General features: G+C 37.8%; 1 protein-coding gene across 2 annotated transcripts in view; it reads right to left on the reverse strand.

Moving 5' to 3' along the window:
• The window catches only part of JMY (junction mediating and regulatory protein, p53 cofactor), a 59445-nt gene that overhangs the window by 26653 nt on the left and 8261 nt on the right, over positions 1 to 24531 (reverse strand). For both annotated transcript variants that reach the window (XM_068423135.1, XM_068423134.1), the window contains exons 2-4: positions 10432 to 10605; positions 3019 to 3169; positions 641 to 810 (exon numbers count right to left, since the gene is read on the reverse strand). In XM_068423135.1, the coding sequence (XP_068279236.1) occupies positions 641 to 810; positions 3019 to 3169; positions 10432 to 10605 (495 nt within the window). The remainder of the gene's footprint in view (positions 1 to 640; positions 811 to 3018; positions 3170 to 10431; positions 10606 to 24531) is intronic.

A 24531-nucleotide genomic window follows, 5' to 3' on the forward strand; every position in this document is an offset into this window, starting at 1 on the left:
ACCTTTTCAAAACAGAGCCACCGGTTTAGTCAAATTTTGCTGAAACATTTGAGGCAAGTTCTAAAAACAAGCAACTGATTGGACAGTATGTAAATTAATGTTAGTATGGCAAAAAGTTCTTAGCACCAAATATCCATATGATAGCAAATTTTAAGAGGATTTGTAGCATTTTTGCTTTTGAGGAGGTGTCATAAAACCCAATAAATGCGGGGGGTTTTTCCTGCTAAGACATTTAAATACAGTTTAATGCACGCACTCTTTCCCCAGGAAAGCTGTAGCTAGCACAACCCCCTCTGGAAGACTGCCTTAATAATTCGAGTAAGCAGAGACAGAGTGCAGTACAACAGGCTAGTCATCTGTATATTTACTAATGTTCAGACACCTTCCACATGGAATGTCAGAACTATTCCAAAAAGGTGGTCATGCTTCTGAGAGCTCTGCATTTGTCTAACATGGCAGAGTGTAGTAAAAGTTTAAATACAAACTTTTATTATTAAAAGCAGAAAAATAATGACTTTCAAGTCTGGAGTTTTTTGGTTTGTTTTTGTTTTTTTTTTTTTTTTAAAGCACATCAACACTCTTTAAAGGTTTGGGGGTTTTCTGCATGTTTTATTTTTCTTTTACTGGTGTGAAAAATTACCTCCTCTTTCAGTGCATGTTTCTTCTGCTCCAAACAGATTTCTTTAGCACGCATCAACTGTAGTGTCTCCTTAGAAACTGCATACTGAAGCTTTTCCATACGTTCCACTGCTGCTGCCCATGCTGCCTTGCCAAATTTCTTCTGGTCTGCTCGCATTCGATCGTACACAGCTACAGAAGGGAAGAAAAGGCAGATAGTTTACCACTCTACTCTTCAGATCACTAGTGATTCTACTGCAGAGACAATGCACACAGTTGTATTCAAAAGCATACAAAGTTCTTTTAGCAGGAAGTAGTCATTCTACAGAGTACTAATCTTCAAATCCAGGATGTAAGTACTCTTAGGACTCATGTAAATATGCAATTAGCTATTTCCTGATAATTTTATCATTGTAATTCCAATTTTTGTTATCCACAGAGAGACCATTCTGAATACACAGTACCTGAACACTTGAACCACTGGTTCAGAATTCTTGACTTCATAAAAATATCTCATTAATGCTACCATGTGGTCTTTAACTGCATCCCAAATTTCCCTTGCTTCTGAAAGCCCCAATTATCAGATACCGGAGTGTCTAGTTTCCCTTGATAACTTCTATAGTGCACTCCTAAGTTTAAACAAACCTGCAGAGTGAAAAAAAAATTATCATTTAAAACAAAAATTTCAGCTTCACCTCAAGTGTACTTCTGTAAGAATACTGAATTAAATTTAAATAACATCTATCTTTTAACTCAATATACAGGTTACTTCACAAAATTAATTCAAATTAACTAAAAAAATTATAATCTGATTTTAATGTGCAGGGATGAATGAGAATCTTTTCAGAAAGACTTCAGAGTAGCTGGAGTCCGTTGCCTGATTCAGATTTTCTGTCCTTGAGCCCCAGACAACATCTAGGCTGACACACAAGAGATTTTCCCCTTTTTTCATATATAGAATGATCACATCATACTGTACACTTAGCTTTGCAAAGCAAAAGCCATGAAAGTCACACAATCAAAAGGACAACATTCAGTCCCCAGCTGCTAAAAGATATTACATGCTGTTGTTAGGTAATAAAAAATGTCTTTATGTTCTCTTGTGGTTTTCCTCTACCACCTCTTAGTATTTTGGTATGTAAGACCACTCTGTGATCAGCAGAAGGTCAAAAAAACCCAAAACATAACAAAACAGGCAAGCAACCTGTACAGCAAAGGTCTATGGTTGTAAATGGTCTCCAGGCATTTCATTTCCCAGTGTTTTTCCCCACAATCCTGACTGCTGTACATAAAAAAAGCACGTGAACAAAACAAAAAAGTAAGTATAACTATATGTTCTTTATCAGCTAATGGGGTATTTTATTTGCTGCCTTTATCATACTAGAAAAGGAACTAAACTGATTAAATACATTTAGAATTTGCTCTAATTAAATTAATTCCAACATGCTTCAACTGATTTAGTCACTTTTTCAAAATGAGGTGGAGTTTCATGTTATACTTAACTTGGGTTGTCACTGAACCATTTTGAAGTGACTGCTTCTCTTGAGGCAGATCTAGTAGTCATGCAGGGAGGTGACAGGAAACCTACCCATCAAAAAAGATTTTGTCCCAGGGGTACAGCTCATTCATCTGTTTGCACAATCACTATCATCAAGGCAAAGAAAAGAAACAGGAACCCACAGCCAGGCAGGGAAGACAGTGGGACATAAACTGTGTCAATAGCAGCCCCCAGTCAAGCTAAGAGGTGACATGAAACCACATCCTCAGATGTGTTTGCCCTAATAAACTGATTATTTAAAAGGTACAAGGATGAGAGCACAGATGTACATGGCAAGTCATATGACCCGGTGTTACTACCAGCTCTTCAGTAAAACTGCCACATTCTTCAAGCATAGAAATACCAAGGTTATATCCACGAAGATATCTGAACAACAGCAGCTTTGACCGAGTAGTTAAACTGAGATGTTGCTTAATATTTAGAGCTATGAAAAAAATTATTGAAAGACAGGGGAGACAGGAAAAGGAAATTAATTGAAAGGTAATAAACACTTGCTATGGTGGGCTGCCATATCCAGTACAGAAAACTGAATCCATCAGGGACTCTATGCTCCCTAAATCCTTTGCAAATGTACAGTGTAGATAACACAATCACATTGAGAAAGTGGTTTTGAAACTTTTATCTAAAATTTCTATTCTGCTCACTTCTGATGATGTTCTGAAAAGGCTTATTGGTGAAAGATTAGAATACGCACAGAAGAAAAAACAAATGGGAATGACAATTACATTTTCCTCATGGAAGATTAAAAAAAAAATCACAGTACAATACAGAACACTGTAAACATTAAATAAATGTTTAAAGATCCTTTATTTGACAGATAGGATATAGTGGAAAATAACTACCTTTCTGTGTTTTAGCTGTTATTTCAAAGTATTTAACTGTAAGATCTTGAATAGAAAGCACAGCCACGTGGGCTTTTCTCTGCCAATCAGCATCTTCTTTTTGCAGACTCTCAATTCTTCTTGGGCCTAGGTAGTCATTCTCTATTGAGATCTGAAAATAAATCAGTCCATAATTAAGAACACAGTTAATTGTTGCTATTTTGCCAACAGCAACCAGTTTCAGGGTGACCAAGAAAGAAAAACAAAAAGGAGAGAAAACTACCAGCAAATCACCATGGCTTCTATTCCAACATTTTCTCAAACTCACTTTTTGGTCTGGAAGTTCCTCATTTGGACTCAAAGTTCTGGAGAAAGTGTGGTCTAACAGAAAAACCTCTCAACTCACAACTAGATCACATAGCCAAATCTACACTTTCTTTTCTAGTAACCACATCCTCAAAAAAAAAATTTCAGCTATAGGGGTTCCTAAAAACCCCTATATTCTCTTCGAGGAGAATCCAAGTCTTATGGTAAAACTGGCTAAGTTATTTTTTTTTTTCTGACGATGAAACTCGCTTTTGAAGACTTCCATGTTTTGCAAGATTTACTTCAGATAATGCTTTGAAACTAAGAAAATTATGACAGCTTTCACAAAAGTGGTTGTCAAAAAGCACACAAGAAGAGGAAGAAACAGCAAAAGCCATTAACTTCAACACATCATGTAAACATCTATTTCCATCAGCTATTGCTTCAGAGTAACAGAACATAAAAGAACACATTTCTACACCATATGGATGTTTCTGAAGGAAAACACATTAGTTCTTCACAGGAAACAAACTGAAAGGAGGTCCCTAATCTAGCCTGTGAGCAAGTAAGAATGAATCAGAAAGGCAAGACTCCTCTACCAGAAACATTCTTCTCTGGAAAAGATCACAGATTGTTGTTTTGTTGAGTTTTGAAGAGAGTAACAGAAGTTTATTGTGAGCAGATACGAGAAACAGGCCTGCAACTACAGGATTTTGTTAAGTTTTATACAGTATACATCTCCTAAACGAAGAAATAGTCCTCAAAGATCTTTATTACTTCCCAGGTTCCTTCTGAAGACAGCTGGGACATCAATGGACAAGACTGACAGAAACAGACTTAGGCCAGGTCACATTATAGCTTAGGCAGGGATCTGTCACATCTCTCCAGCTTCCTCATTATCTTCCTCCCAGACGTACTTGTAATAGGCAGAAAAGGAGAAAAACGCAAGATATAACAACAGCAGGTCAATTAATTATAAGAACGAAAAAAAGGAAGTTAAGGGAGCACTACAGATGGCAGAGGCAGTATACAAAAAGGAAATAGCTTCATACATAAAGGAGTGTTTCAGCTCAAACATTCAGCTACCTTCCTTCGACATATTCCAGGAGGTCAAACAACCAATTGCAACCACAGTCTGCTGGATATATTAGCAATAATGAATGCACTTCAGCTTCATCATCCATTCGGGGACTTCTCAAAGTTAGTCTTACAAGTTTTAATTTAACTATGCTCCCAGCTGGTAACACAAACCCAGCACTACTTCCCAAAATATGTTGTAATTCCATATGAACTGCCTCAAAACCATTAAGTGAAAGCACTCCGCTGTAAAAAGGGCTTTACAGTTTTACTGGTTTTATCCTAACGAATCCTGACATGAACTTTAATGTCAGTACATGCAAACTCACTTAGATTGGATGGTCTAGATTTCTTAAAATATCTGGAGCCTAGGACTAGCAATATAAACTACAGGGGTTTTGATTATCTTAATCAAGACATAGGAGAACAGCATACACAATTCAACAAAGACTGTAAAGGAAGTAACAAACTAAAAAGCAAACAAAATGTTAGGACATACAGAAAGAAGATTAAACAATAATGTTATTGTACTGAAAAGTGCAGTGGTGAATGTTTTTTCCAGAACTATGGAGAATGCTGAAAAACTAAGAAGTAGTCAGAAGAGAAAAATCATAGAAGATTAAGGTTATGGCAAGAGTAAGAGGAATGACTGGGATTATTCAACTGTTTTTCTCCCCAGATACTTAAGAGTGTATATAAATGAGCATTAAAACCACTACTTTAAAGTAGTGCACAGTTGAAAAACCAGCTAAGACATCAGTTATTCAAGAGCCAACGATAAAAACATGGATTTAGTAATACAGAATTCATCCATTTGATGTACAGGACCCACACTACAAATTAAAAGTATGAAGCATTGACATCCACTCTCTTCCCCCAAACATCAGTGAGGGTGACCGAACACTGGAACAGGCTGCCCAGAGAGGTTGTGGAGTCTCCTTCTCTGGAGACATTCAAAACCCGCCTGGACGCGTTCCTGTGTGATATGATCTAGGTAATCCTGCTCCGGCAGGGGGATTGGACTAGATGATCTTTCAAGGTCCCTTCCAGTCCCTAACATTCTGTGATTCTGTGATCTTCAGCTGACTGTTAAACTTTTTTTAAAGTATTCTCTCCTTAAGTATTTTTTTTTAAGTAATTCTATTAATCATTAAACTTATTTTCTCCTTTGAACTTCTTTCATACTTCGTGAAAATATTTAACCAGAAATTAAAATGTTCAATGCAACATAATTTATTTCTAAGTATTTCCTTTTAGACAAATCAAAGTCAAATTGGTTATAAAGTTCACCACTGCAATTCACCATTAAGTATTAAACCAACAAATAAATCCGCATATGGCTGAGTCAGAATTATATTTTCAACTATCCCAGTATCCGCCTAAAGGAGCTTGAAAGGGAATCACTACATAGTCTAATAAAGCATTCTACAATTTAAAAAAACCTGAATTCGATGAATTATCAAGCTATATGCTGTTTGTCTCTTATTTCCAGTGCTAGACCTCAACATTGGTGTATTTAAAGTCCTTTAAAAATGCCCACATTCAAGTGAATTAACATCAGTGACAATAATGACTATGTATGCAATGAAACTAAGACTGCTTTTAAATATATTTAATATATAATTACATGTTAACGTTTTCGTTTCCTGTAGATGAACTGAGAGGTAATGATGACTGTAGGCTGTCACCTGTATCAAGATATTATCAGTTCTCAGTTAAGCAAATCCAGTCCAACTCATATCTTTACGAATCCTTGTGTCAAAGTTTTGCTAGCATCTACATGTAGGTTATGAAACAGTTTATGATACATTTTATCTTTAGTCTAATACCAAGCACACTAAAAAAAAATTTAAAAGGCATGAGAAAAGAAAGCCTCCCACTGATTTCACCTGGGGTTTGATCAAACACAGTGCCTACTCAACATGACCGTGAAGTACTGTCCACAGTTATAAGACCATAAAAATTCAAAGTAGAAAGGTACTTTCTCTCTATTAAGGCCAGTGAACACAATCATACAAAAGGCTCTGACTTTTTGCCCATGAAGTTGTTTTTTTTTTTTTTTTTTTTACATAACCAGATTTGGTATCCTGTACCAAAGAACACATTATATCTTAGTCTTAAAGTGCTTAAAGCTTTGTCATATTAACCTGTCAGTACGTTCTACAGCCAAATATCAATCACTAACTGGTCCCTCCTCTCCATACTTTCAGAAGAAGGCTGCACTATATATGGAGAATCTGACAAAGATAAGATTTAACTATCTGAAACCAAAGGCACCAGAGCACACGTATCTACTCTGCTGCTTCTGAATTTTGGGTGACGTATTCCAGGTTTCCAGCTACTGATGCCTACTACTTCCCACTTTTCTGCTATGGCAACATGCATTCTTAACATATAAAAAGTTCGCTAAATTTTCACAGGGAAATGATGCATTTGGATAAATGAAAAATTTGTGGGTATAAATGTGAAATATTTTTAGGATCAGGAATATTACAGAAGTCAGATTTCTAGCAAAAAGAGCATCTTAAAACCCATTTAGAATTTGAAATTAATGCTAGATAAAAAGAATCTGTAAATATTGGTTGCCCTGTGGTTTTAAGTGCATATTTGTCTTCCAGATTTTTGGAATATACAGATAGCCCAAAACGTATAATACAGCATTTGAATATCAAGCTACAACTGCCTGATGCCTATGTTACATCTCAGAGTCTGAAATCAGAAGAAATGGACCAGTAACCAAAACAGTGAAATTAACATGCTAAAACCCACTGGCTGAATGTCTTTACATATTATTACATCTAAACCAGCAACAGTCCAGAAATAATGAAATGTAAAAATGCCTATACAAATTCAGCACAGCTTTTATGTGTATATAAATTATAATACTGGCTTCAGTTCCTTTATTATACCTTCTCCAACATTCAGTGAACATAATTACAGTTCTGACTGTTTGGCTGGCTTATCAATACAACTTTTCACACTTACCTTACAAAATATGGTCATACTAGACACACAGAGTATGTCTAGTAAGCATATGTTACATTTTGATCTTGAAATGAGTACAGACCTGCTTCTTTGATGAGCATTTCTCAATTTAATAATATAATTCATTACGAATTGGCTTTTATTTGTGTCCCCCCCATAAAGGCCTTGGGGCAAGCAGGATTATTCCCATGTCATACATATAAAAAAATCTAAGCCCCAAACACTACTGTGCTTGCAGTGTCCAGTTTTTTTCAAGAACGCATGGTATCTGGTAAGCATTTTGCCATGCTTAGAGGGAGGTCCCCATGGATTTGAGCAGCACTTACAAATATTAAGCATTTCTACAAACAAAACTGTGTTTCTGAAGCTGGGAGCCCAAAAAATGAGAAGCATGTCACTACTGAATGCATTGTTCTAGGGTCAGACAACTAGCCCATAATTAAATAGAAATTTTGGCAGAAGTCAGTTTTCCAGAGTGACATTTCATTTCACAATAACTCATCCTTTTCTCGTTCCAGTGTCTTCTACGTTTTTCATTACGTTTTCCAAATTCAGTAATACTGAAGCACTTCATAACATGGCTTTGATTCCTCATCCATACTAAATGATCCGCCCTTCACACTAAATGAGGCGAAATACACCTGAAAAACTAGCATACAATCAAGTTAAAATATAAAAACAAAAAAGAAAACAAAGACAACTTCTATCATGGACAACACTAATCTGCATTTTTCAAGTCTCCACGTTTTAACTTGGTTATGAACTTTTGTTCTGTGTTGCTTTGGTTTTTTTTTTCTCCCCCAAAAACGGAATCTGCAGAGAATACAACTGTCCTACTCTAATAAGCCTCCACTGAGCAGACAGAATTTCCTGTTTGTTTCTCCCCTCCCTCCTGTAGGCTTGTCTCTTGCTAAGTTTCACAGCAACAGCAGAAATTTAACACCCATTATATCTCTTCCAATTTTTATGTCTTGCTCCAAAAGGAGAAGACACTAAACACTCTTCTCAAAGATTACAGGTAAAGCAGTTGATTTCCTCCTAAACTCATTCTGAAAACTGACAAAATGAAACTGATTAAAATACTTATCAAAAACCCCAAATTTTTAAAAAACAAACTAAAACAACTTCCCTACAAATCAAAACCAGGTACCTAATAGAGAACAGGTCTAAAAATGTTAAATAAAGTCATTATAGAAGGCATATGCATTCTTGACTAAATACTGGTATTTGTATTCAAGCTTAATTACCCTTGTAAGATATTTTTTCATTTTAGTAACATATTCTGCAGTTTCTCCCTTCCTTACCCTGCTCTACATCCAAACTTTATCTTTCTCCTTGCCACTCTTTATATGTAAACAGTATTGTATGTTCACAAGTCTCATTTCACTGGGGTAGTAAGCATCAGAAATAATTCTGTCATGCATGAAAATGGAGCTAACCCCAGCCTTAAGGGTTTACAGAAACCTAAGGATCTTTGTTACATTATTAAGCCTGCCAGAAAAACATATGCAGCAAGTTAACACAAACCATTTCATGCACAAGTTCTATTTATAAATCAATTCTTCCACCCTAGCTACCCAGCGTAATATATATTTTGTCATCATAGATACAAGTACTGCTTTCTCTCAAACAATGAAATGAAAAACAAGAGATTGCATCTTTCTCTACCACATAATACAGATGACCAAGTTTTATAACTCAAAAATTGCCAAGTTAGGAAGAGAACTTAATGTACATTAGATGCAACTATGTATGACTAAAATAATCAACCACAGAATATGCCTCTTAAGTTTACCAAGGTTATTCTTTTGGGAAAAATAAAAACTTAGATACTTTAAAACTGGAATTCAAGAGACCATTGAGGTTTAGGAAAAAAAAACCCCCAAAACTAAACCAAAACACAACTCTTAATTCATATTCCCTACTGCCTATATTTATCTCTTCTTGACAAAAGAACAACAACAAAAAAAAAAAAAAATCTTTTCCTCTGCTACAAATTCAAATAAAATTGGAACCATTTCATCATGCTTTGAAGAAAGCTTTTTATTAAATGCAGGGTTCATAATCTTCAACTGTGTAATACATCTGAAAAAAAAATTCATCCCAATTCTCTATGCAGCAACATTTATCATTCAGGGGAAAAAAAAAAGCACTTTTAGTTCAAATACCATCACATTATCTCACTGAGTTAGTTTCAGATTGCTGAGATTTCTTAAAAATTACTTTATGGGCACAGCAATAACTCAAAATAAAACTATTTTGGAATCACAAATCCTCTTGCCTGCCTCCCTCATTCTATACTCAAAATGAGAGAAAAACACTATATTTTTAAATTGAAACCAGTAAAAACAATGTTGACTAACTGAACAAGGTGCCAAGCTGAGATAAATTGACATTTGCAATACAGATTAAATGAAACAAACCCATTTTAGCTTTAATAATCTGCACAGGAACTAATGATTTTACCGAAAGTACTTCTGAGATGCAATAATGATGACATTTGTTATTTCTGGTTAAGTATTTAAAATTAGAATTATTTTTAAATAAAACAAACGTATACATTTTACCAAAATGTAGTATTTTCAGCTGGCTATACTTTTTTCACTCTTAGGAAAGTATATTGTTAAAGTGTTACAACAAATTATATACTTCTAATACGCTCATGGTTTATCAGATTATCTCAGAAACTAAAACGAAAAGTAACTTCCTATATTATCTTTTAAAAGAATTAACAATAGCACAGATACTGTACATATGTCTTTCAATTTTATGTATTAGTCAGTATTCCCAGTAATCACAAAATTCTAAGTTTCATCTATTAAATTCAGCAACGAATTGCAACAGCCAAACACACTATGTTAAACAGGTGATGGTTAGCTACATATGTCAGAGACATTCTCACTCTTCAAAAGCACCCCTCTGAGTGGAGGAACCAGAAAAATACGCTCAACCTCTAGTGGAGAAACCATTACTGCATATGCTGCATAATAAAAGTAATAAACAGTAAATAGTAACTAAAAAGCATGACTTCCTCATTAATAAGAAATTCAGTTACCTTTACCATACCTTTATCTGCTGTCTTCTAAGCATTGCAAGTTCCCTCATATCTCGGAATGGCTGTAGTAAGTACTGGTAGAGCTCCGTGGTAGCTTCTGCAAGACTACTGTAGGCTTCATCTTCCATTTGATACAGTTCAAGCAGCTCTATCATGCTTTCTGTGTTCTTATGTTTTTCCAGAAGCTGTAGAAAAAGTGCCAATTTTAGTGAACGTGTTCAAACATTTCTGCTAAAAGTGACAGTTACTTATAAAACATTTTTTAACCTATGCTCTTGTATTATCTTCCCTCTCCCACAAAATCATCACTCAGACAAACAAACCAACAAAAAAAATTTAATCTTCACCCACATCTTGAATTTAGCCAGTATAAGCACGTCTCTGATAACCTTAACTCAAAATGTGCAGCACTGCTATTGATTTTTTTCTTTCCCACAGTCTCTGGAAGGTAATGAATATGAGCACAAAGACAGCACAAAAAGCAACTTAGAACAGGCATCTATAACATAGCAATCAGAAGGAGTGATAGGAAAGGAGACAAAAGAGGAGAAGTCACATTTTGATCTTTCTAGGTTTTTCGGTGTTTGATTTTTTTTTCCCCCTGTCTGTACTTTGGACCCACACAGCCCCATTATATCAGCGCAGCTCCAGATACAGACAAGAATCTATATGAAATAAGACACTGATGTGCATCTCTGGTAATTTTGCCTTCTGGTTTACGATTTTAGCCTAGACAGTTTAGACATGAAATTTCAAATGCACAAAGTTTCCATTATATTTTTTTTCTAAAAAGGAAATTATCTAAGTACTACAAGCTTTTAAAAAAATACTTAAAATAATGTATGTTTTAATCCATATAAGAACATACAACATCATCAAAGTCTGTCCATTCTTTCCTTTAGTTCTTATGAAGTCAAACAGTCATCTGTTTGTACAAATTTGCCAGAATGTATGTTTTTAATTTATATGCTTGTTTTGCATCTATTTTGGGCATTTGCCTAGGGAGACCTCCAGGCTGCTGGAAATCTTTTACCATTTCTAAAAAAATATTCAACTGTTTAACAAAAACTAATCTCATACTGACATGTGGAGTACTTGATGTATTTACAAAGACAAGATTATCTGAAATTAATTCCCCTCTTATGTAACTTTCAAAGTCAAAGTCTCTTGTCCTTTATATTATCATCTCAAATGCATATATTCACAGTCCAAGTTTATTTAAACTTAACATAGATTAGGAACACTACGGAATAAGCACATTGTATCTTCTATCTGTTCATTCAAGTTGGATGCCAAGCCTACGTGAAATATTCTCAGTATACTCAACTGCATCAAGTGTTATAACTGGAAGACAAAAGAGGGGGAACTGTGGGTTAGAAATTGAAGCTTTGGTCAACAGTCCTTTGGTGTCTGGTTCGTTTGTATCCCAGGATAGTCAAGAGAAGCCTTGATTACCATACCATCTCCTCAGTTTGCTCCTTTACATTTATATTACTATGCTGTGTTTCAGTTACCTGACCAGGTAAGAAAAATCTTCTCTTTCTTCATAACAAAGTTTGCTTCCAAAGATCTCCCTAACCCCACTTGGGCTTCCTCTGAAGCACTAAAGATCAGCTAAGATTAGAGAGAGGATGCAGAGACGCTCATAGCAGCTTTATTTACATGTTCAGCATTAAAATGATGGTCAGATGACAAACCAGGAAGAGCTTTCCCTTAGCAAGGCTTAGTGGAGATGAAAGGTCTGGGAGAGATGGTGTAGAACAGACATGACATTCCTGAGCAGCATGAGGCGATTTGTTATATTACCTAAACAATTTAACCTAGGAAACTGTTCCTACTGGAAGGTCATTTGCTACATCGTTCTGCTGCCTTCCAGCAGCACATAATATTTTGTGGCATTTGAGTCCTCACTGAGAGTACTGGGTAGTGGTTTGTGACTTGCAGTCTGTAAAACTGACATTTTATGAATTTCCAGGGTTAAACACACATAACCTAACCTGCAGCTACAGGGACAGAAGTAATCTCAAGATATTCTTGGGTTTGAGTCCTACCTCCCTATGAATTTCATGCATTATTCCAGCCCACTAGCTGTTTTAACCATCTGTCTACAAAGCCATCTTCTTCCTCAGCTCCTCTGCCTTGTTGCTAGTGCCTAAAAACCGATATGCCATACTCAAGCCCTCTCCTACTTCCCCCTGGCACTATCAGAAAACCCTCCTGCAGCCCCAAAGCTGTAATTATCCCTCTGTCAAGGTACTGAAAAAACAAACCTTTCTTCTCAAGCCAACCATTGCAAGAAGGGTCTCTATTATTAGCAGCAGCTCCACAGCACACTGTAATGTTAATTTCCTTTTAGTTGCTTAAGCTATCAGTATCTTCTTAGTAAACAAATTTACACATTTGTTTCATCATGAAACCCTACTATTCTACTAGGATACAAATCCTAGAGGGTAACAAAAAAATGTCAAAAATTAGAGAAAACTTATCACCATTAAAAGGAGAATCTTCAGTAATGTCATTCCAGGAACAGAACAATACAGTGTAGGGCTTTTTTTTTTCCTTTACAGACCGTTCTTAAGGCCTATTTAATAGCTCTGATATTCTGGAAGACAGTCACAACTTTGCAGAAGTTGGATTGAAAGTGCCAGGAAATGAAGGACTATTTCAATTTTATGACCATCAGTACAGTACAAAGACATCTTAAGGACACTAAAAGCAAGTACCTACTTATAATTAGTTGGTTGTTCAGTGAAAATCATATCAATCACTGGAAACAGTATGGATAAAGTAATGAATTATAATTACATTTCTGCACATAAAGAAGATAAATAAATGAGCATCATTTCAAGATCTTGTCCATGTTCAGTTCTATTTGGTCTGCTGCCGGGTTTACCCCAGTCCTAAGCCTAATCCTCAACTCCTTCAGAAATACCAAACTCCCAATAAAAAAATACAAGTGAGGGCAAGTTATCCATACAGAATATATATATTCTTAAATTATTAACACAAGGTAAGCAAACATTCTTCCTTCCTAAGGCAATGATGCACACTGAGTCCACTTCCTGTGCCTAATGAAGATGTTTCTGAATGAAAATGGTGATGAAATTTCACTTAAAACTACAGTCACCAGAAAAGACATAACGAAACATGAAAACTGATTTGGAAACCAAAGCATATCACCTTACTTGGTTTGGAGCAAAGACCAAAGAGCTATTGAATAGGGATATTCTTCAAAACAGCTAGGAAGGTTACCAGCCTGCGAGCACTGGTTACATACAGCTTCATTACACCCATCTATTAATATGTTCTTCTACAGGCTCATACAGACAACATTTTGGGGAAAAACATCTGAACATTAACCTTTTCTACAAAGGTTGTAAACCAGCTCAAAAGTACATTGAAATGATTTTGTTCTGTCAGATCAACACCATAAAATTGCTGCCTCAGATTTCACTTGGGTTAAAAGTTACATGAGAGAAAGAAGAAACCGAAGAAACGTGAAAAAATCCAGTTTTGAAAAAGAAAAACAACACAGAGAAAGTACATGCATTTGAAATTATAGTTATGATATGTGCCCAGGTGGCCAAGAAGGCCAACAGCATCCTGGCTTGTATCAGGAACAGTGTGGCCAGCAGGACGAGAGAAGTGATTACCTCCCGTACTTGGCGCTGGTGAGGCTGCACCTCGAGTACTGTTTTGGGCCCCTCACTACAAGAAAGACATTGAGGTGCTGGAGTGAGTCCAAAGAAACTGGTGAAGGGTCTAGAGCACAAGTCTTATGAGGAGCAGCTGAGGGAACTGGAGTTGTTTAGTCTGGAGAAAAGGAGACTGAGGGGAGACCTTATTGCTGTCTACAATTACCTGAAAGGAGGTTGTAGCAGGGTGGAGGTCAGTCTCTTCAGACATGGCCTCAAGTTGTGCCAGGGGAGGTTTGAGTCACCATCCCTGGAGGTATTTAAAAGACGTGTAGATGTGGCACTTAGGGACATGGTTTAGTGGTGCACTTGGCAGTGCTGGGTTTGCGGTTGGACCCGATCTTCAGGGTCTTTTCCAACCTAAAGATTCTATGGTTCTACATACATGGTTTAAAGGAATACAGAAGGGTCAGACTATTCTCTCTCACTTTTTGGAACTGATGCGATTAGCACTTACCAAGCTTTCACCAATATGATGTGGTATGAAAAGAATACTGACAGCTTTGACTCCGCTTTTAGACAGAGCCTTGTACGCCTGATGGAGTCCAGGTTGCTTTATTGCCACCAGTCCTAAAGGGGCACTGACATAGGAGACAGAGTGCTAAGCTGGCTACTTAGAGGACCTCTCCCACTTTGTGCTATAAAGCAGTGCAATGGAAGCTTTCCTGTTCTGGATCAAAGTCAGCTGAAGCATTTTTTTAGCTGGCTACCACCCAGACAGCATTCAGACTATCGGATAACAATAACACTGGGTCTAGCACAGAATCCACTGAATTAATAACATCATAAGGCAAACCAGGCCCCCCATAGACTCAAGGGATTTTAACTGTGTATGTTCCAATTTTCACACAGGCAGCATCTAGACGATGCACTATATTAGAAATACGAAAATTCAGCTAATACCTTTTAGTAAGATGGAGACATTGGTTAAGCTGGCCGAATGCCTAAACCAACCTGGTACCTTAAAACCACACAGTTTTCAAGGTGTTAACATAAAACACATGAACAATTTTTGTGGCATGCTTTATGCCCCACTCATGATTAATTCTCAGCACAGACATCCAGTATTACTGTCAGTTCACTTCAACAGTCTCAGGATGAATTTTTAACTTTCACAATTTTTTAACTATATTATTTAAAGAAGTGGGTGGAGAAGGGCAGAGTAACATCCTGTACAGGCCTGACTAGCGCTATACCCATTGAATACTGCGTTTATTTTAAGAATCATGTTTCACAGATGTTACATTGTTCACAACTAAATTAATCCATATATTTTAGGCAAGTATTACGCAGATAGACTCTAACCAGCAGGAAACGCATTTTTTTCAATGTAACAGCACATATATTTGAACTATATAACCAAGATTTTTTCTGTCATCAGTACTTTTTTAAAAATTATTTTGTCCATAAAGCTTTAAAAGCATTAAAGCAGACAGTGCAATTATTTGCGAGTTGACCTCAGCTGGAGCATAATCCAAAGCTTGATTTAATCAGTGAAGAGTTGAGTCTTACATTTCCTTTGCTATTATTCCCAAAACTTTCCCTGTTATCCTTACTTTATTTTGCATATTTTACAAAAACATTGCAATATGACAGATATCCATTTTTAGCTAAAACAGGCCATAAAGATACTTTTCAGTCTCCTCCTAAGTTTCTTCATATTTTTGGAATAATAGTAATTACAGAATACCTTATTTTCCTATTAATTCAGCGTCTCAGAAGCCTGATAGTATTACTTGCCATTTCCAGGACAAATTATAAATCTTTTAATTGAAGATCACAAATAAATATTTAAGATCACAGATAAAACTAAGGACAGTTGTTTTCAGAGAGAAATACAGTACTGAAGATAGAGTAGTTTTTAGATACTCCATCCTCTCCACTGAATAGGAGTCCTAAGAGTAAAATAGCAAATCCTCCTACTGATATACTTGCAACAGAGGGTAATGAGATCCAGACAATGAGTTCAAAGAAGCTCCAGAGTACATAAAATTTGGATGCAAAATCTTAGCAACTGAACTTAAACTACAATGTCTTACATTAGAACATGCTTAAAATTGTTTCTGTTCTCTCTCTTTTTCAGCTATCTTTAAACAAACAAAAAAAATTATTGTTAAAAGTAAACACACTCCCACATGTCCTGGTTATGAGCATGAGTCTCAACTACATGAAATCTGTACTACAGCCAAACTGCTTTTCTCTCTCTTACACCCATGGTCCTGTATTTAAATGTCACCTGCTGTGGTTAAAAGATCAAGCCTTGCCAGGACATTTAGCTTTATGTTTTCATGATTGTGTTGCCATCAACAATCCTTACCTTTGTAGTATAAAAAGACCATTTGCACTATTGTAGCAGGTGAATGCCCCAATAACGGACCAAAGCCTGACCCTCCAACACAGATCTAAAATATATTTTACTGTTGGGGCACAAATCATCTAAGAGAATAGAAAAGACGGATAGAGCTGGGATAGCGAAACCAAATAAGGTAATACTGCCCAGCATGAGAAGTGCGGGAACCAGCACTACATCTGACTAACCTCTCTAAGATTAAAAGAGGACACAAACAAGTGAGTTCCATAATAAACTTGTCTGGAAACCACAGAGTTTATAGATGGTACATAAAGCAATCATCTACCTACTGAGTGGACAAAAAGTCCACTTTTTTCAACCAGGCTTCTGAAAATAGGGAATTGGAAGTTGTCCTGGTTTGCCTGGAATAGAATCACAGAATCAATTTTCTGTTCAGGAAAGCTGCACTTTTGAGAAGCCTGCAGCACCCGATACAGTGGGAACAAAGTTGGTAAGACACTTTGTTTTAGGTATGGGGGTTCCCACAGTGATCAAGGCCGTTAGCAGTTTCGAGCTAGTCAGGTGCTAAAGCCAGGAGGAGCGAAAGCGAGGGCAGCTGGCCCAGGCTGGCCAACGGCAGTATTCTATACCATAAATGTCACGCTCACTGTAAATTGGAAAGTGTGCTGGGGACGGCCCCTCTCTTCAATGGTCACCATCCCTGGAGGGTCTTGCCCGTCACTCTGCTCCTGAGGCCACTCTCCCGTTCCCTGTGACCGTCGTGCTGTCGCTGGAGCTGTGGCACTCGCAGGGTTGGACATCGGGCATTTGCTGCTGGGAGCGCGCAGCTCGCGGCCACTGTATGGGCTGAGTATAACGCTGTGTATAACGCTGTGTATTTTATATGAGCATTGGTATTAGTATTGGTTTTCTTATTTTATTAAATCTGCTTCCATTTTAACCCACGGGTCTCCTTCCTTTTCCCAGTTCCCTTTCTCGGCTGGGAAGGGGTCACTGGGTGATCGAATAGCTGGTTATTTTTTAGCCCTGGGTGCAGGCTAAACAGAGACAGAAGTGTATGCTGATGCATTGCAAAGTTACTGCCTGGATTTTGGGGGTATTTTCTGAAGGGCTCTTTATAGAAGATAAATTAAATTAATTACAGATTAACTAAAATAATCAAACTAAACGCACACATAAAACACACATAAAAAAAAAAGTTCAGAGTTTGCAGTTATTCTAAGAAACAAAGAGCAAACATACGCACGCAAAACAAAACCCAAAAAAGATACTGGGAAGTTAAACACAGGATGTTTAAAATACAAGAAATAAAAAGGAACACTTCCATAAGATGTGTCTTCTAGGCTTCTGAAGAGCTGCTCATATCAAGTGAGTCACATTATTCCTCTTTAAACTCTGTTTAAAACAACCTTCACCTGGGTGCAGAGAGCCTGTGTACCTCAGTACATGTGTGCAGAGAGTGCAAGGGTTTTATAGCAGGGGGCTACAGGGGTGGCTTCTGTGAGAAGATAATAGAATCATAGAATGGTTTCAGTTGGAAGGGACCTTAAAGATCATCTAGTTCCAGTCCCCCTGCCATGGGCAGAAACACCTTCCACTAGACCAGGGTGCTCAAAGCCCCATCCAACCTGGCCTTGAACACTTCCAGGGAGGGGACATCCACAACTGCTCTGGGCAACCTGTTCCAGTGTCTCACCACCCTCACAGGAAAGAATTTCTGCCTAATATCTAATCTAAATTTACCCTCTTTCAGTTTAAAACCGTCACCCCTCGTCCTATCACTACATGCCCTTCTAAAAAGTCCCTCTCCTGCTTTCCTGTAGGCAACCTTCAGGTACTGGAAGGATGCTACAAGGTCTCCCCAGAGCCTTCTCTTCTCCAGGCTGAACAACCCCAACTCTCTCAGCCTGTCTTCATAGGAGAGGTGCTCCAGCCCTCTCCATCACCTTTGTGGCCCTCCTCTGGACTCACTCCAACAGCTCCATGTCCTTCTTATGTTGGGGGCCCCAGACCTGGACACTGTAGTCCAGGTGGGGTCTCACGAGAGCAGAGTAGAGAGACAGATTCAACTCCCTTGACCTGCTGGCCACTCTTGTTTTGATGCAGCCCAGGATACCGTTGGCCGCCTGGGCTGCACGTGCACGCTTCCGGCTCATGTTGAGCTTTTCATTAAGCAACACCCCCAAGTCCTTCTCCTCAGGGCTGCTCTCAATCCATTCTCCAATGGATTCCATGCCAGAAGCTTCCCCCATGTCCAACAGAGCCAATGCCAGCCAGCTGCACGACAGACCTGCCGACAGCCAAGGCTGAGCCCATTGGCCACAGTGGTAGCGCCTCTGTGATAACATATTTAAGAAGGTGAAAAAGTCGCTGCACAATTGCAGCTGGAGGAGAAAATTGAGAAAATGTGAGAGAAACAACTCTGCAGACACCAAGGTCAGTGAAGAAGGAGGGGAAGAAGGTGCTCCAGGTGTCAGAGCAGAGATTCCCCTACAGCCTGGGGTGAAGACCATGGTGAGGCAGGTTATCCCCTGCAGCCCATGGAGGTTAATGGTGGAGCAGATATCCAGGCGGTAGCCCATGGAAGAACCCACGACAGAGCAGGTGGATGTGCCCTGAAGGAACCTGTGACCCCATGGGACGCCCCCGCTAAAGCAGGTTCCTGGCAGGACTTGTGAACCCATGGACAGAGGAGCCCATGCTGGAGCAGGTTTGTTGGCAGGACCTGTGACCCTGTGGGGGACTCACACTGGAGCAGTCTGTTCCTGAATGACTGCACCCCATGGAAAGGATCCACATTGAAAAAGTCCATGGAGGTTTGTCTCCCATGGGTGGGACCCCAGGCTGGAGCAGGGGAAGAGCATGAGGAGGAAGGAGCAGCAGAGACAACGTGTTATGGACTGACCGCAACCCCCATTCCCTGTCCCCCTGTGCCGCTCGCGGGGAGGAGGTAGAGGAATCGGGAGTGAAGTTGAGCCCAGTAAGAAGAGAAGGGTGGGGGGAAGGTGTTTTTAAGATTTAGTTTTATTTCTCATTATCCTACTCTGATTTGATTGGTAATAAATTAAACTAATTTCCCCAAGTTGAGTCTGTTTTGCCCATGATGGTAATTCCTCAGTGATCTCCCTGTCCTTATCTCGACCCATGAGCCTTTCATTATATTTTCTCATCCTGTCCAGCTGAGGAGGGGTGGCGATAGAGCAGCCTGGCGGGCACCTTGTGGCCAAGGTCAACCCACTTCAACAGAGCACACCAGAAGGCTAAGACCAGCACACTGCAGATTGCCTGGCCTCTTTTCATTTGTATCCGTTATCTTCATTTACACTCAGGTTAACAGTTCCTAGGACTGTAACAATTACTTTTGTGAAGTTCATTTATGCTGCCTACCAACATGAACCTCATTTCAATATACTACCTGTAATACAAGTCCGTAGAAAAGGAAAAGAACTGAATTGGGTAAGAAAAATTGAAGTACTATTTTAACCAAGTGAGCCAAAACATTATTCTAATGTCTGCATCACTATGGAACAATTCAACTTCTCTCCTCCCACTTGAAATTCTAAACAGAAATCTCAGCAGAACTGTATGTATATATATATAACTTGTTGGAATATCACAAGGCTTGGGCTTAAAGCTGCCAACTCTGACAACAATGTATGGCACACCAGATCTCTTCTGAAAGCTCAAGAGGGAGATGTCAGCCATTAAAAACCATGCATCTCCTTTTCTGTAAACAAGACAAACATAGGTGTAACACCACGGTAAAGTTGCTTTTATTTTAAGATGGTTCTTGTCTGATCACCTTACCTTACTGTGTAATGTGGCTGTGCCACCCCTGACTGGCATGATAGTGTACTATCATGCCAAATGAGTGCCTATAAAAAAACAGGTATTTAGTCTATTACTTAGAATAGCACAGCTACAAACTAACTACAGAAATCATAGCAAACAAGGGCTAATTGCATAGGAGTGCTCATTGTACAGGTCTGCTAGGCTCTTTTCTGCTGTTAGTAACACAGAAGTTACATATTTACATTGTAATGTAATTTGTTGAATAAAATAGACCTGTTCATTGTATTTCAAAGTCATTATGGCACTCCGAGACTCCTTCCCTTTGGAAAGGGGCAAAATAACTAAAAGATAAAGTCACTAATAAATTACTGATCAGTTGGAACATGGTAACTGTGAACAAAAAGACTCCTAGGCCACACCTCATCCTGAAGGCTTGGCAAAGAGCTTATTTTACACGTGTCCTAGAGAGTTCTAAGTAATATTTTTCTGCAGGAGTCTGATCGAAAAAAAACCCAAAGCCAGAAGACTGACAACATACATAAGTGTTTGTGCTGTGCCATAAAATACACTTTGGTCGATAGATCTTCTTCTTCTGTGCTTATGAATTATGCTATTAGTCAGGAAAACATATTCAAGAGCCTTAATACTGACAACTGTCTAAAGAAACTAATATTTGCATACAATGAATATATTTACTTAGCAGGTATTACAATGCTACTCTTAAACCCTTCTTTGTGCAAGGTTTGCAATGTCAGGACACAGGCCTAGCCAAACATTCACTCTGCTAAAGAGCAAATGTTCTTTCATGAAAACAAAGGTGAAAATTTGATGGAAAGAAAAAAAATTTAAGAGCTATGATCAATTTCATTCTGAAGTAAGCTCATGGGAATCATATCAGCAGCACTGAATTAGTACTCTTACCAGTTTTACAATGCATTTGGCATGGTAGCAGATATTCTCAAACGTCTGATAAATCTAATGTTAGACTTTTAAAAATCTAATTCTAAGCGGGTAAAGCATTGTGACAATACCAGATTCAAAGCAGTGGTACAGGTGAATTTATTTTTTAAAGCTGAGCTGAGCTAATGGCTTGCTGCTATCAAAAGGAGATCCTACTTCCCATCCCCTCTTTCCTCTCTTCTTCCAATTCCACCCTGGTTCCTTGTTCCTTCTGCTCTCAGCTGCCCTCCTCCTCCAGTGCTCTGGCTTAGGTATTTCTCAGACCATTCAACATCCTAACTGAGCATCTGGCAGAAAGCTATTTCTGTAGTTTCTCTTGGATTAATTTACTGAGTTGAGTCAGCATACTGCAAGGACAGAGAAGCACAACGGGAAGGAACACAAAGCTGAAGGGGGGAGGACAGAAAGCGATAGGATCCCCCCTTTCAGCACTGGCAAGCTGATGATCCAGCTCTTCAGCTCCCTTCAACAACACAGCTGATGAGTCACCTTTAAACCCTGGACGACAGCTGACAGTTAACCCAAATGGCCCTCTGGGTGATTTCTCAAGGTTTGTACAGGTCAATACTGTTTCCACCTTTACAGCACCTTATACAATGGTGAAATCATGGAAAGGCAGGTCTAAGAAGGAAACAGCATTACACATGACTAAATGCAATTTTTAACACTTCTAAGCTAAAATAATGGGGGTTTTTTATTTAAAAATACAACATCCAAAAAAGCCCAATAGAAAGAACACATTTATAGCTATTAACAAAAGGCTAAATAAAATATCGAGAAACTCTTGAAATCCCGTATCACGCACGCTATTTTTCCCTCTAACAGCAAGTATCATGGAAATAACAAGCTACTACATCACTTTCATAACAGCACATTTAGGACAAAAGCAATTTATATTATTATCAGGCAAACACAGACTTGTATTCTGTGGTGTTACCCACTTGGGTTGGTTTTGTTCCTGTTTCACGGAGAAATGAAGGGGAAAGGATACAGTTTAGATATTATGGAGAAATAAAAACCATGTATGATAAAGCAGCATGATAAAACACAGTTGACATAATACATATCACTTACCTATTAATTCAACTCTTCTAGAACAGCTCCAATATTGCAAGTAGTTTGGGATTTTTTAAACTCCTCCCACATATGGATTTTTTGCTGAATTATACTACTTTGAAGTGACAAAATGGTACAATTTAAAATTTGGCATCTGATGAGTATAAACAAATATCACATTACTGAAGGCTGAGGAATTTGGGCTCTGAAGCCACAGTGCTATTTGTAGAAAAATTATAAACTTTCAGAAACTTCTAAAACTGATCTACAGATTTTCTCCCTCAAAAGTTTCACAACCAAATTAATACGTTTGTTTCTTTTTCTTTTTCAAAATGTCCTTAAAACAGACATAAAGAACACAATGTTATTTAGAGTTTGAGGTTGACTGACTGGGTTTTTTTAAAAAAAAAGCCCTAATCAAAATTAGTTCTATTTTAAGCATGGAGTTTGACTAGAAAATCCAGACAGGTTCCTTCTAAGATAATAATCTATGATTCTAAGATATTGAAAAATCTTTTATAATACCCTCCTTCTAAAGTAGCTCAAAACAAGTCGTGATGAAATGCTGTTATGTGAAAAGTTGTGCTACTACTAATTTTAGATGACCCACATAAATTGTCTGCAAGTCATCACAAACGCTAATTGATTATTTAAACAACATTTTTCAAACGGAAAAAAAATTCCAGTTCCCTCACACCGATATCACACCTTTTTTTCAAAGGAAGGTCATATAAACATTTGTCTGCAAATGCATTTTGGAAAGCACTGTAACAGTAGCATAATACAAACAAAAATTTCCATTACCATTGATTGCTGAATGACTGGAAGTGTTTTATAATACTTTTCCGGGAGCAACTTGTTTACAAAAAAAGTCCACTAAGCATTCAGATTTTCTGAATGGGTAATGTTTGTCTGCCCCGTATGTAACAAAAAAAAAAAAAAAAACAACAAAGAAAATCATACATTTGATAACTTCCACTATATAAATAACACAAACAGAAAAGAATAGACAGAAAGGAAACCCAGAGATAGGTTCTTACCAGTGGAAGGTTTTTAACTGCAAACATTTTGGCAGAGGTTGTTTTCAACTGGTGAGTGGAGTCATATGCAGATATACCACTAGCGCACTATTTACATCTACTCTGAACTGTTCCAGATGATGATTTTCAGAAACTAACTTGCCAGGGAAGCTCTCTGCACATTGAAACACCTTTCTGCCTATGATCAGAAGAGTTAGTCCAAAAGTAAAATCCAAACTGCACAAATGAGCCTCTAATAAGGTTACTAATAATAATAGACACAGTTCACAAGCAAGAGCTAGTAAACAAGGAGACATTTGTGGAGACGTTCCAAGTTAACATCTACCACTGTGTGTTAAAATTCTTCATGAAGTTTTCAGACAAACTAATAATAGTTTGGTTTGTATTTCAGGCCCAAATTCTTCAGAAAATGGAAACTGGGCAAGTTTCAACAGCAAACTAATTAAAATAAAACCACATTTCCCTTGTTAATTTATACAGCTTATGACTGGAAGATACTACGAGATCATCCAATCTCCTGCTCAACAAATTTGGACTACTTCTTTGTTTCAATAATCCTGTTTCAAGTTATGCAAGGGCTTCAACAATAATTCTTAAAGACTAACCTGTATTCTAGCAAACAGCACCACCAGATTTCTGATGATACTATAACTTCCTGTAAGAGCACAACAGTGCTTTTTTCACCATTCTTAAAACATTCTTGCATGTTTGCTATTAAACAGCACTTCACATAAAGCATAGATTTTCAGTGGACTATCCAAGATCTTTGTTCTGAATGGTTACAGTGATGCCAGTACTATGCAAGATGCAGGAGTAATTCAAATAAATTGTTCCAATGTATACTAACTTTGGCTCCCTTCCCCAAAAGCTCTCAATCTTCTAATCCAGATCAGTATACACTACATGGTTAAACCTACAGTTGCTGTTAGCCTCATAGGCCCTTTCCCCAGTGCACTATCATGCTGAATACCAGCAGCAGGACAAAACTTCTGGACAGTCAATTTTTAACACAGGAAAATGTTCACAACCGTAGAGCATCTTATTTACAAGCTTTTACTACATAGTAAATTAACAATAACTTGTGGCATATTTTAAAAATAAAGTTAATTTATTTTAACTAGGTTTTTTTCCCTTTGTTTTCTGGGAAAGAGAGAAGAAACAATGTAACTGTTATATGACTGGCAACTCCTGAGTACTCCAGTTGCCCAAAATCGCAACATACATTTTAGGTGCAGGTTCCTCTATGGAGTTCAATTC

This window comes from Nyctibius grandis, chromosome Z, assembly GCF_013368605.1.
Source record: "Nyctibius grandis isolate bNycGra1 chromosome Z, bNycGra1.pri, whole genome shotgun sequence".
NCBI classification, from domain to species: Eukaryota; Metazoa; Chordata; class Aves; order Nyctibiiformes; family Nyctibiidae; genus Nyctibius; species Nyctibius grandis.